A 14925-nucleotide genomic window follows, 5' to 3' on the forward strand; every position below is an offset into this window, starting at 1 on the left:
AGTATGGTTTCTACTGAACATGTATTGCTCTTTTGCACAAAGTAACACTGAAAAATTGTAAGTTGAGCCATCGCAAGTTGGGGACCATCTGTATTAAAAAACATTACTTTATTCTCATTTTTTGGAAGGCTATCTATCATGATCAAAGAAATGAAGAAAGTCATTTTTGAACAAGGAGAAATTCTTGCCATTTCAAGGAGATCTTCAGATTAAAAAAAATAGATTCACTAGCAAACCCAAATTAGACCTCATTGGCCCTTGGGAGAGTTCGTTTTCTTCATCCAGTATCTTGGGTCCTATTTTTCACTTATCATCTTATACATCTCTTAGATTAAGCAGCATTTTCTGAAGAAATTCTTAAAATTGATTTCTATTTGCTTATTGATTTTTAACAACTAACTTCTATATCAGGTATTTTAGGAACATTTTCAGTATTTTAGTAGCTAAGCCAAATAACTGCAATTGGGAGTAAAATACAGTTACTATATATTTTTAAAATCATGAAATTAATTTATGCAAAACTCTTTCTAGTAGCTGCAAGATAGGAAATGTTAAAAGAAATTGGAGAAATATGGAATACCAATCGGAAAGATCGCAGCACCGAAAGCCCCTCCACATCTGCTAGACTCAGTTCCATTAAACTGAGGGAGACAATAAATCCGTCAAAAATGTTCCAACCTTCTTGGAAATAATAGTAGGGATCCATGGCTATGAGCTTCAGGAACATTTCTGCTGTGAAAATTCCAGTGAAAACCTAAATAGGACGATGCAGGGGGTATGAAAAAGAAATAGTAGAAAGAGAATGCCTTTATTATTATTTTTGAATACAACATGTCCAAGAAACCTCAAGAGTTAACCTTAGTTAAATTCTACATCTGAAGATGTCAATACCTAGATGTCTCATGAGCACCCCACCTGATGCAGGAAAATCTTATTTTCCTCTTGAATGAAGTCCCCAGCCCCAAAGTTCCAATCTTTGTTGCTAGAACCACTCAACTGACACTGTTCAAGAGTACAGTTGAGAAAATATTCTACGCAATGACAATACTACACAATGTGACTCTTCTCAAAGGGTCAGCAGTCATTTGAATGCGATGTTTGCTTAAAAAAATCACTCGTTATAATTAGATTAGAAAAGTAAAGTATTAATGCTAATTTGACATTATATGTCTTACCAAACCTAGACATTTGCTGTAAGGTGTGAAAGTATAGAATATTCCCAAAATGTGCAAAATGTAGAAAATAATATACAACTATCATTTCTATGTACTCTTTCTGTTTTTTGTTTTTTTTTTTTTTTTTCAAATACACATGTATTTTGACAGAGTTGGAAAATCATAGAATACATAATATCTTGGGTCTGATTTTTCACTTATATAACTCTATGCATGTTGCTACACAGTTCTCCCAACTCTCACTCCTATTGCCTGTATAAAATTCTACTGGCAGCTGGGCACGATGGCTCATTCCTGTAATCCCAGAACTTTTGGAGGCCAAGATGGGCAGATCACTGGAGCCCAGGAGTTTGAGACCAGCCTTGGCAACAGGGAGAAAACCAGTCTCTACAAAAAATACAAAAATTGGTAGGGCATGGTAGTGCGTGCCTGTGGTCCCAGGGACTCGGGAGGATGAGGTGAGAGAATCACTTTGGCCCAGGAGGCAGAGGCTGCAGTGAGTCAACCTGGAGTGCAGTGGATCGTGTCATTGCACCCCAGCCTGGGTAACAGACCAAGACCTATCAAATAAATAAATCATAAATAAATAAATAAAATTCTATTGGGTAAATACTCTCAAATAATTTTCCTATTATTAAAGACTTTGGTGCTTCCTTTTGATTTTTTCAACATGATAATCAATGATGTAATAAATGTTTTAGATTGGTAGCTTATTGTGTGTAAAAATGACATCTTCCCTATATTATATGTCTCCCACTTTTCTGCCAGACAGAATACCTACACTTCCTGGTACCTTCTGTATCTTGCAGGCTTTAGGAGGTGACATGCAGGATGAAGGTCAAATCCCATGAATGCCAGTTTTGACAAACCAATTCCTTCATTCTAGGCTGACCATGTAACATCAGACTCTTACTGACTATTACGTTTTTAGAGGAGAGGACTTATTTTTACAACAGATTTAAAACTGTCATATCTTAGTACTTGTAACTACCTGTTCACCAAGTTTCCATAGGAAACAGTTTAAGTTTCCTTAAACTGAAGATATAGTCTAAGGACAAAAAGAAAAATAGTAAAAAATACTTAGATTATAGTTGCTGTTTGGAAATATACTGAATTAAAACAACACAGAATGATGACTGAAATACATCAAAATGGATAAGTGAGCTATAGGTTTTTGGTGTTCATATGGTTTTCCGTAGTTCCTCATGTTTCTAAATTGAAGATGCAGTATCCTAAAATTGAAAAACAAATCCCCCAAAGAGATCCAGTTAAGTAAAATCAAAGTTCACGGTACAAGCTAAGCATCTATAGATGGAACATCCCTCTGAGTGAGTTCAGAGAAGGTAGAGACAGCTCATCAAATCCTGACATACATTTCACCCATACTGTAAACCCATTAGCGGTTTCTTCACATAAAATGCTAGTCTGCCTAACACACTAACTAGAGACTTGATTTTCATCCCACTGGTTCTTTGTAAACACATAGGAAGTGCTCACGAACAAGCACTGGCTAACTGACCATGGAATATCTACACTGTGGGAACTCTGGTTCCTAAGGGAAATCAACAATGACATAGTTACGTGGTGTTGCCTGTCACCAGGATGAATGGCCCTCAGCACCAGGAATTGTCTGTGACAAAGGTCAGCCACCATGTTGTTTCAACACATGGCGTGTTGCCTTCAGTTGGGTGTATGTCGAAATACATCTATAACTATTAGTTGTGTGAAGGAACTGCTTTTTTAAAAATTGAGAAGGGCATATTTAGGTTATTCGATGTTGCTCTTCTTTGCACTGTGATATGCTTCCCAAGGAGGAGAAAGGGAAGAATTATATGCAGTGTATCAGCAATTATATATAACTGTCTGCTATGGTTTTTATGTGTTCCCCAAAGGTCATGTGTTAAAACTTAATCCCCAATGCAACAGTGTTGGGCAGCAAGGCCTGATAATAACTGTCAGCCAAATAAATTTCTGTCCGTTACAAATTACCCAGTCTATGGTATTCTGTTGTAGTAACATTACCAAGACAGTGTTGCTCTCCTGAATGTCATCAAATATTCACCTTAGAATTTATGTTCTTATGCAGCAGGCACAAGGTCCTCTGTTTTCCAACTTCAGAAGTCCCCCCACTTGTGGTTTTGCTTTCTGTAGTTGCAGTTACCTACTGCCAACTGCAGTTCAAAAATATTAAATAAAAAATTCTAGAAATAAACAATTCCTAAGTTTTAAATTGCATACTGTTCTGAGTAGCACGATGAACTCTTGAGCCGTCCTACTCTATCCCTCCCAGGAAGTGACTCATTTCTTTGCCCAGTGTATCCATGCTGTATACACTACCTTTTAGCCACTTAGTAGCCATCTTGGTTATCAGATTCGCAGAACACAGTATGGTCATGCATTGCTTTATGATAGGGATATGTTCTGAGAAATGGATTGTTGGCAATTCAGTCATTGTGTGAACATTATAGAGTGTACTTACACAAACCTAGCCCTTATACATATATATATGTTTAATATGGAAAACCAAATGTACTAACACCTTTTCTTAACATCAGTCATTTTGCCTACTTCAGGACAATATCAAATGGCATATAACAAGTTTTTATATATGTTCCATTATAATCTTATGGTATATAATCTTGTGACTGTCAGACATGCAGTCTGTCATTAGCCAAAATGTTATGTGGTACGTGACTGTGTATATACACATATACAAATATACACACATGTGTGTATATATATATATATATATATACACACACACACACACGCACACACACACAATATACATACATACATACATATATGTGTATATGTGTGTGTATGGCTTGGTACTGCCTGAGGTTTCAGGCATCCTCTGGAGGCCTTGGAATGTATCCCCTTTGGATAAGAGAGGACTACTGTACATATCTGTGTGAGGCTAACTTTTCTTCCTATACTGGAGCTAAAATAACACATCACAACACACTGAATGTAGAAGCAGAAAAAGAGAATCTAGCTATCTTCCATTAAACCAGACATCATCAGGCTGGGCACAGTGGCTCACGCCTGCAACCCCAGCACTTCGGGATGCCGAGGTGGGCAGATCACTTGAGATCAGGAGTTCAAGACCAGCCTGGCCTACATGGTGAAATCCTGTCTCTACTAAAAATACAAAAATTAGCCAGGCATGGTGGCGGGCACCTATAATTTCAGCTATTTGGGAGGCTGAGGCAGAAGAATCACTTGAACCCAGGAGGAGGAGGTTGCAGTGAGCCAAGATCATGCCACTACACTATAGCCTGGGCAACAGAATGTGACTCTGCCTCAAAAAACAAACAAACAAAACCAAAAAAACACAACTAGACATGAAAGAGATTTGCAAAATGTCAAACAATGCCATTCTTCCAGTTTTTCTTAGAAAATATTCCCCTATCAATATGTTATTTATGTTCATGTGTAACAGGTGTATTATTGTAATATTTATTTATTTATTTTAGAGATGGGGTCTTGGTATGTTGTCCAGGATAGTCTTGAATTCTTGAGCTCAAGTGATCCTCCCATCTCAGCATCCTGAATGGCTGGGATTATAAGCATGAGCTGCATGTCTGGTTATTTTTTTTATTTTTGGAGAAATGGGGTCTCACTACGTTGCCCAGGCTAGAAAGCAATGGCTATTCTCAGGTGTGTTCCTGGAGCACTTCAGCATCAAATTTCTGGCCTCAAGCTATGCTCCTGTCTCAGCCTCCCAAGTAGCTGGGACTCACCTAGTTATATTATTGTAATTCTTTAATTACAAAATGAATGTTTAGAAATTTTCTCAGTTTTAATTTCAAATATGGTAAGTACCAATAGACACAGCACTTTTATTTAAGAGTATAAAGGAGTCCTGAGCTTCTCACAGTATTCTACAAAACAATGGTTCTCTATTCTCTATAAAATAGTCTGAATTCACAGTCATCATATCTTTCTAGTTTGAGTTTTGTTGTGTTTTGTCTTTTGAGATAGGGTCTTGCTCTGTCGCCCAGGCTGGAGTGCAGTGGCATGATCATAGCTCACTGCGGCTTTAAAATTCTAGGCTCTAGTAATCCTCTTGCCTCAGCCTCCCAAAAAGCTGGGATGACAGGCATGAGCCATGTCTAGCCTAGTTTGGACAAGCCCCTGGGCATGTGCCTGATAACTTGTAATGCCAGTCACCAAGTAAAGCCTATATAGTCCTAACATTGGGGTATATTTCACTTAGGGGTCACTATGAGGTTTGGGAAGGGTCTGGGGGGAAGTCACACACATCCTTTGGCCCTAATTGCATCTGCAGACAAAATTTAGGCTTATTAGAAAGCATGTAGATCTGGCATGCTCTACTCTTTATATTCAGAAAGGGGCTCATCAGCTCCTATTCTGTAGTAGATCCTCTCCCAAAGTTAATCAAACTCAATTGATTAAAAGTTTTATGTGTATTGTAATAGAGACATTAAAAAAAAATCCAATATGTGACCATGAAAAATAATGGTTCCTTAGAAACTCAGTCACCAGAAGGTAAGTGACCAGCTCATCCTGGTTTTCCAGTTTTCACACTGAAGTCTTGCATCCTGCATCTCCAGTTAGGGTGATCAGCTCATACCTGTTGACAAGGACTGTCCTAGTTTTAAAACTGTAAGGGCCTCCTCAGACCTCTGCAAGTTAAAATGATTGGTTACCCAACCAGGAGGGGACAGGACAATAACAAAAAATCATGTGATAAGTATTTAAATAGAAGTGTCCATATGGGGCTATAGAAGCACAGATGAAAGAAAAATGAAAATCTGAAAAGAATTCCTTTTAGCTGGAAATCTAGTTAAGAAATGATAACATTCACGTATGTTTGGTGAAGGAGGAAAATAATTTTCTGCTTTTTTTCTTTTGCTTAGAATCTGAGAACTTAAACTTACATGTCAGATTAAGCCCTAGCTCCTCTTTCCATCCCCCTCCCCCTGAATCACTCAGTGCTGAAGGCTGTAAGTGGGCATGCAGGTGAAGGGAGGCTGCTACCCAGTGCTGGAGCCCCAGGAAGGGTGCAGCTCAGCAAGGGGAGTCAGACATGGAAGGGAGCAAGGAGGTCCATGCAGGGGAACATCCTGTTGTGGGCTGTCAAAGCCTGTGCGGGCCAAGGAGAGGCATCTGCTTTGGGGGACAGTCCAGGACGGGCAGCCAGAAGTGGGATGAGAAGCGGCTACCCCACATAGGTGTTAAGGCCAAGTGGGATGGGAGGATGTCCACACTTGAGGGGTGGGGGACTTAGCAGACACAGTGAGAGCTTAAGCAAGGTAAAGATAGCATCCTCAGGAGAAGATCCCAGAGTGGGCTGAGGAAGGACTCCCTGCAGGACAAGACCCAAAAAGGGTGCCAGAGTCAGGTGAGCTGAGGAGGGACTCGTAGGGGAAGGCCTGATGTGGGGTGTCAGATCCTGAGTGGGGTGAGGAAGGTATCCAAACAGGGAGGTGGACAGTGAGTGTGTGAGAGTTCATCAGGGTGAGGAGGGTGTCGCCTAGTTTGGGATAAAGCCACTGAGCAAGGTGAGAACTTCCAGGAGTGTTCATGAAGGCAGGTGGTAGTCTTAGCAGGATGAGGAGGGGTGGGCTGGTGAGGAATGTTAAGAGTCTGTATAGAATAAACAGAGCTTCTATCTGTGGGGAAAGCCTGGTGTGGGGTGAGAAGGATGTTCATGAAGGTGAAATCCTACTGTGAGGCATCAGGGTCCGAGCAGGGTGGGGCAAACCATGTGTGAGGTGGCCTGGTGTATCTTGTAGCCTGGAATATCTTGTGGTGTGGAGTCTGAGCTGAGGATTGGGAGGAGGTGTCCACAAGGAGACATGGCTCAGGTGCGGAAGGGGTGGGAGGCACCCAGAGCCTGAACAGGGTGATCAGAGTACCTATGCTGTAAGAGGTAGCCGTGGCTTTTTGATCAAATAAGTATACCGAAGATAGTGGCAATGAGGTTTCTTATTGTTGCAGGAGTTACAAATATAGAAAGGGAGAAAACTAGAAAGAATCCTGCAGTGCTGAATTAGCATTGGAAGTGACAGGATCAGCTCATGGTTTTCAATATACAGAGCTAGCTCAACAGAAACAGCTAGTCCTGTCCTAAGAGGGGCTGCATACTGCTCCCATGACAATATGGATTCCTAGACCTCAGATCTTTACCTCTTTCTTTTTTTTTCTTTTCTATTTTGTTTTAGAGATGGGGTCTCATTGTATTGCCCAGGCTGGTCTCAAACTATAAGCGATCCTCCTGCCCTAGCTGATACCCAGCCTAGATCTCTACTTCTAAATGCCATTTTTCCACTAAAAGACTCAGGGCTTCCTGAGAAATGGCTGATTCCAGCCCTGGGGCAGGAAAAACACGAAAGTAGCCTGGAATATCTTGTGGTACCAGAAAGCCAGGAAGTGATGAAGACATGTCAAAGGGATCAGAAGCCAGCTTGTAGGGACTCCCACTGGCCACATCAGAGGACGTCTAAACATCAAATGGATTATAACTCAGATAAAATAGAAAACCATTAGTCCACACTGCTATAAATAAAGGAAGAAATCAAAATCTGAATGAACAGGAAATTTAAATAGTTTCCAAGTGTCTTCCTCATAAATATTGATTAAGTATATAGTAAGTCTTCACTCAATGTCCTCAATAGGTTCTTGAACACATCAACTGTAAGCCACACGATGTATCGTATGCCATGGGAACTTAACTCTTGTTCATTCCAAATGGCTCATGGTAAAACTGGTTTTGTTATACAGTACATCATTTAGCTTAAAGTCACAGTTTCCAAGAACTGAGAACCTACTGAGGACGTTAAGTGAGGACTCAGTGTAAATGAAAGAAGTGTAACTTTATAGGTGAAAAGCCTGGCAGATACCTATTTAATCCAGTGATTAAATGAACATCACCAGTAGTGGGACAAATGGAAGCTGTGTGCCAACTGGTAGATACAACATGAAGAAGATAGTCTCACTTACCTGATATTTCTTTTTTTTTTTTTTTTTTTGGCGTTCCCTTTGAGCCCGAGTTTTGCTCTTGTTACCCAGGCTGGAGTGCAATGGCGCAATCTCGGCTCACCGCAACCTCCGCCTCCTGGGTTCAGGCAATTCTCCTGCCTCAGCCTCCTGAGTAGCTGGGATTACAGGCACGCGCCACCAGCTGATTTTTTGTATTTTTTTAGTAGAGACAGGGTTTCACCATTTTGACCAGGATGGTCTCAATCTCTTGACCTCGTGATCCACCTGCCTCGGCCTCCCAAAGTGCTGGGATTACAGGTGTGAGCCACCGCACCCGGCCGATATTTCTACCAAAATGCAGAACCTGCATCTAATCATAAGAAAGCATCAGACAAGCCCACACTGAGGGAATTCTACATAACAAGTGGCCTGTAGTCTTCAAAATGTCAAGACATGAAAGTCAAGGAAAGACTGAGGAACTCCTCCAGGCTGAAGAGAATTAAAGAGACGTGACATCTCTACGTAATGGGGCAATCCTAAAACTGCATCCTTTTGTTATAGAGGATGCCACTGGAATTGTTGGTAAAACTTGAATAGGGCCTGAGAATTAGATGGTTGTAATGTGTTAATGTTAATTTCCTGGTTTTGACAGTTATACTAGGGTTAGGTAGGAGAATGTACTTGTTTATAAAAAATACACACTATAAGTATTTGGGGGTGATAAGGCTATGTGATAAGGCTTTTATTGTTAAAAAAAAAAAAAGTTGTGTACTGTACTTGAAACTTCCCTATAAGATTCAGAATGTTTAAAAAGTCACCTCCTAAACTTACTGTTCTATTCAGTTAGTTGCAAAAAAGGCAAGAAAAGAATCATTATATTTATCTACTATGTAACACAACGGTTGTATAAGTCACACAGCTTCCCTAGACCTCAATTTCCTCTATAAAACATGGGGATTGGATTGAATTATCTCTAAGGTTCTTTATTATTTTCTCTTTGGGGGAGGGCAGAAGAGGCAGGGATCTTATATTTGCACAAGACGGTTCTCATCTTTCTTTAAAAACATATTTCTGCCAGGCGCGGTGGCTCAAGCCTGTAATCCCAGCACTTTGGGAGGCCGAGGCGGGTGGATCATGAGGTCAAGAGATCGAGACCATCCTGGTCATCATGGTGAAACCCCGTCTCTACTAAAAATACAATAAATTAGCTGGGCATGGTGGCGCGTGCCTGTAATCCCAGCTACTCAGGAGGCTGAGGCAGGAGAATTGCCTGAACCCAGGAGGCGGAGGTTGCGGTGAGCCAAGATTGCACCATTGCACTCCAGCCTGGGTAACAAGAGCGAAACTCCGTCTCAAAAAAAAAAAATAAAAAAAAAAAATAAAAAATAAAAATAAATAAAAAAAATAAAAACATATTTCTGCATGTCTATAGACAAAGACAACTTAACTGACAATCAGGGCTATAGGAAAAGCCTCACATTCCAGCCATAAGACAACGCCGTACTTTATTTCACAAGTCAGTCTCATTTTTTTCATCCTCTAATTCTCAGGTTCAGTCAAAGGCTCTACCCAAATCTTCAAATCTCTGAAAATTCTCCTACTGAATTATACTAACAGAGTTCCTAAGATTTATAAGGTACTTTTAACTATTTCAAAGACTTCTGTATAGTTCTCATTTTATCTTTCCAACCAATGATGACATGGTATTATCCTAACTTTACAGATAAGAAACACTTCTGGACAGAAATCAATGACTTATTTAAAGTTATACAATATCCAATAGGAACCAAAACCCAAATCTTCTGACTTCTAATTCTGTGTTCTTTCTGCCAAACTCAGTGGTAATACTGATTGGCAGCAAAGCGTATCTTTGAGTTCCTGGTATTTTCCAGAAAACACTCATGAGGTCCAGCACATACCCAACTTCCTTATTTGGCATCTCCACTCAGTGAATAGACACTTAATATGCCCAAAACAGAACTCTTGATTTTACACGTCAAGCCAGTTCCTTTGCAGTCATTCCATTTTTTCCTCAGTCATTAACCCCCCACATCTAGGCACCATTCTTGATTTCTTTCCTTTTACCCTCACATCTAGAACGAAGTATGCTGGACCATATACTACTCCCCCTCCCACTGCTAATGGTACATTTACTTGCCCTTTGAAAACTCTTGCCACCTAAGAGCTTTCTTATTTTAGAACTTAGTTCTGGGTTGGTTCATCTCATGGAGTCCCTGAATATTAGGTGCCGACCTTCTCTTCTGTCCGCTTACTTTACTGATGGTTCTGAGAAAAGTCTTCTGAATACTCACTATTCTAATTTAAGTGTCATCCTAAATCTCTAAATATTCATGAAAGGAAAAATAACATCATTTGCTAGCCTAGTATGACTGGAGTTCGAGGGGGTAGGTGAAAAAGTCTCTCAAAATCCCTTGAAAATCAAAGACTGGTTCTGTAAAAAGCAAGGAAAAGTAAAGATTTTGAGAAAAACAAAACTCTACAGGGAAAACAGAACCACCAACAGCAACAATAAAAATTATCAAGACATATTTCTCATTACTTAACTCTTGGCTACTAAAATAAAGCTTATATCTATATGATATTGTTGACAGTTTTAAAATTCTACTTGATGGCCAAGGTACTATGTCAGCCAGTCACGGCATGTGCCCACTCACAGGCACCTTTCAGGGCCAGTCAGCAGATTTCTTGGACAGCCTGTGGGAGCGTCCCATTTCAAGACTACAGGCATTCCACTGGACTGCACACAAGGGTTTAGATCATAGCAGAGAGCCTGGAGCATGTCACTAACCCTAGACATGGAGACTGGAAAGACCACAGAATCATCTTGGATGTATACCAGGAAACACAGTTGGCTACAAAGGATATCTTTGTCATGTGTTTTCAGAATGAGAAATGAAAATGATATCATAATGCCCTAATGGTTTAACAATAGGACTTAAGGTCAAAAGTGTGTGTGTGTGTGTGTGCGTGTGTGTGTGTGTGTGCGCGCACGTGCGTGTGTGTGTGTGTGAGAGAGAGAGAGAGAGAGAAAGAGAGAGAGAAAGAGAGTACACACAAGAAACACTGGGCAGAAATCATGCTCAAATTATTAATAAAGAGTAACAGCTAGATTTGGACATGCCTGTGGTATAACACCTAAGGAATCAGGGGGCCCAGGTGACCTAGGGGATTCTTTCTAACTACTTCTTTGCTATCTATCAAAATTCAATCAACCCTTGATTTTTGCAGTAAAGAAAACACGTAATCCTGAAATCATAGCTACTTGATTTCAGAATACACACTTTGTAGTCTATCATTTAAAAACGACACACTTATCTTTATATAATAAATACAGAACTTGAGCTAACATTAAAATAAATTTGGCAACGATCAACTAATGGCAGAAACTGGATAATGGCCCAGAAGTTGGACTGGAGGGGGAAACCAGCCTTGAGGGAAATTTTCCCCATAAATAGTCCCTATTTAGGTAACTAAGGCCTGACAGAGCAGGCAAATCCGTAGTTCTATGTAATATACTACAAGGGCACCCCTATTTTGTGGTTAAGGTGAAAGGAGAACTGATGTGCTGGAGTAATGCAGGAATCAATGTGAGAAACAGAATGAGGAAAAAATCTAGAAGTCCTTGGCTCAGGTTGCTGAAACCAGCCCACTGTACCAGACCTCCCATTCTGTCACCAACATTGGTTTTCTGCCAATAGCTCCTAAATGACGTCTTCAAAGTTCTGCAGAAAGAGGAAAGGGATCACAACAGTTAGCAGAAAAGCAGCTGGTGCCCTGGCATATGTGGAGGCATTCATCTTCCAATTAACTATTACTTTCTTTTCAAAGAAACTTCAGCTTTCAGTACCAGAAAAAGATGTCCTACAGGCAAAACACATTCCAATCCTAATATTGGGAGACAGTGTTCCATCTTACCAGATTTCCTACAGCCAAGACATGTTCAAATTGTGGCGTCATAGGATGGTGCTCCATTGCCATAAACAGTGTATTCAGGACGATGCAGATGGTGATGGCTAAGTCCACAAAAGGGTCCATAACTATCAAGTTCACAATCTCTTTCAGTTTTATCCAGTAGGGGTGGCACTCCCAGATGAGAAAAGTGTTGGCAAATTTATACCAGCATGGCGGGCACTTTCTCTGAGACTCTTCCAGTTCTATAGTAAGTAAGAACAAAGATGGCCCCTCAATTACACTGAGAAAACCAGGAGGACACACTACTCACCCTCACAGTCATTATCACCATTATTAATAGGGAATCAAGGTTGTTTGAGCACTGATATTCCTAAGTGTTTTCCTTCTCTCTAAGTTAGAGAGGAGGCATGATCCATACAAGTTGCCTCCCTGTTAATAAGTGATGGGTTAAGTTTACAAATGAAACTCAACCCATCAGTTATGGGGGTAGAGCACAGAGGTCAGGAGCTTGGCCTCTCAGGTCTGACTCTCTGGCCTCAACTGGCTTGAATGCTTACAAGTTGTGTGATCCCAGGCAAGGTAACTGACTTCTGCTGATCTGCCTCAGCTGTAAAACAAAGCATCAATTTACAGGTTACAGGACTGTATGAGTCCTGTAACCTCATTTTGATGTGAGTTTGATTAAAGATTTAATGAGACGCTGTTGGAAAGCAGTCAGCACAGTACCTGGCACAGGGTAAGTCCTCAATAAATGGTAGGTACTTTATTATACACTTTACTATTCAATTATTGTCAGAGATGCCATCAAAAGCATGAACTCAAGCCAGACATATTTGAGTTCAAATACCAGTTCAGACACTTGCTAACTGTGGGACCCTGAACAAGTTACTTTGATTTGCCATGAGAATTAAATGAGCTAAAATATATGTAAAGTGCCCTAGAATACTCTGGAAGATAAAAAGTGCCATGGAATTGTTTGCTATTGTTATTATCTTCATCAGCAGAACTAGCATCATCAACCAAGCCAACACGTAAAACACATCTGCTACGTTCTCAAAGAAGTACAAGTTATTGTCTCCACCCTCAACAAGTTTACAGCTCACAGTCAAGTTAGAAATACAAACCACATTACTCTCCCCTTTTCCCCCTTCCTTCCTCTTTCTGTCTCCTCCCATCTCCTTTCTTGCCCCTTTGCCCTTTCCTGCTCTCATCCTTTGCCTCTCTCTTTCTTTCTATATCTTCTTCCTCCTTCCTTTCCCGGGTCATCATCTTTCCTTTTTCTTTCTGTCCTTTGTCTTATCTTCTCTGTCTCTTTTAGAAGCAGAACCTGTTTTTTTCCAAACAAGATCTCACATGATCCCCAATATAGAAAATAAACCAGGAATTGCCCCAGATGAAGCAGGAGCCCACTCGGATAGATTTCTTCCTCTCTTGAGGCACTTCTCTAGAGTCCCAAGACTCTGATACACACAGACTGAAAAACTCACTGGACTAGATGATCGCAAAGATATTTCCAAAGCAAAGATTCAAAAGAATTATCAGACATCAAAGACAGACACTCAACTGGCAGTTACAACAATCTAGGTATGAGGCCCTACATAACAAAGCTCTCCTCAAATTAAGCTTGAAATACAATTGTCAGGATTACAAAATTCCAAGGACCTTGAGTTAAGAGGATGCTTTTTAAGAAGTGAACTTTGAAAACCTGTCAGACTGTGAGGTATTGATTCTACAGGGTTGGCTGTAACAGCTACTCTCTCCCTGCCCAATTCTGCTGACACTATCAAATCATTTAGGGAAAAAAAAAATTCCCAACATTTCACCAAAACCAAGATGGCTACCTTAAATTAGCCTACGTTCCCTTTTCCAACCAGCTGGATGGCGATATTTTATTTTAGACAAGGTGGTTTTGGCTGAGCTTCTGATTGGCTCCCTGGTTGCTAAGAAAATGGTTGCCTTGGTTTTCAGATTTAAGGACCGCTGTAAGCGCCACGTGGGAGGCTGCGTGGGAAAGGAAGTCTGTGAGGAAAATCTGCTGTGGCTTCTTCCTCAGAGAACTCCCTCCCTTCCTAAGGTAAATATAGTTTTCTCCCCCAAAAAAGAAAATGACAAGGTTCCTTTATTTCCTTAAATTCTTACAGTACATATTTGGAAATTTAGTTCCGTTCCTTTTAGATCTCCCCCCCTTTTTCAAACGTCTGCTGCTCATTGGCACGTGGAGGTTGAAGCTGCGACTGTTCACATCTGACAGTTGACACAAGTGTAATGTTTTACAATGAACTAGGTCTTGAGTCTTGCCACACAGCAAAGAGGGGTTTTCTTGCCCTACAGGGCACCAAGAAAATTCCTCTAGGGATACCAGACATCTCTTAACCATATTTACTGAGAAGGGAAGATCTTCAGGATAATCTTTCACTCCCACAAAAAGTAAGCCAATGTGGAGCTTCAGGAGCTAGAAAAGATCATTTGGGGAATGAAAAGGCTTGTCAAGTGACTTATGACTTTGCAAATTGTTACTGGTTTTATATGCCTGGAATGGCTAAGTATTTGGTTTGGGGGAAAGGGTTGACATTTAGGGGTGCGATGTCCAAAGGTTTGTGGGGTTTCTCTTATTTTGCTTTTGGATATTTTCAGAGTGGTTACTCTAGGTCTCAACCTCAGGGGTACTGGGAATTGTTTTCAGAGAGGACCTCACAATTCCACCAAGATGGTGGCTTTGGTAGACCATGAGGTTTCTGAAGACAGGAGCTTCTCTCAACTGAATTCAACAACTTTTAAGTACCTGCAATGTGCCGGGCACTGAGAATACACTGATGAAGAGCCCCTGCCCTCACTAAGCTTACTGCCACACAGGAAAGGCTGACAT

The 14925-nt window shown here is 40.6% G+C and overlaps 1 protein-coding gene across 13 annotated transcripts in view; it reads right to left on the reverse strand.

Moving 5' to 3' along the window:
- SCN8A (sodium voltage-gated channel alpha subunit 8) overlaps positions 1-14925 on the reverse strand; it is a 211908-nt gene that overhangs the window by 49072 nt on the left and 147911 nt on the right. For all 13 annotated transcript variants that reach the window (XM_032284637.1, XM_032284579.1, XM_032284605.1 and 10 more), the window contains 2 exons: positions 12063-12301; positions 581-754 (listed from right to left, as the gene is read on the reverse strand). In XM_032284637.1, coding sequence (XP_032140528.1) covers positions 581-754; positions 12063-12301 — 413 coding nt within the window. The remainder of the gene's footprint in view (positions 1-580; positions 755-12062; positions 12302-14925) is intronic.

This window comes from Sapajus apella, unplaced genomic scaffold (genome assembly GCF_009761245.1).
Source record: "Sapajus apella isolate SASKATOON/1434 unplaced genomic scaffold, GSC_monkey_1.0 scaffold2, whole genome shotgun sequence".
NCBI classification, from domain to species: Eukaryota; Metazoa; Chordata; class Mammalia; order Primates; family Cebidae; genus Sapajus; species Sapajus apella.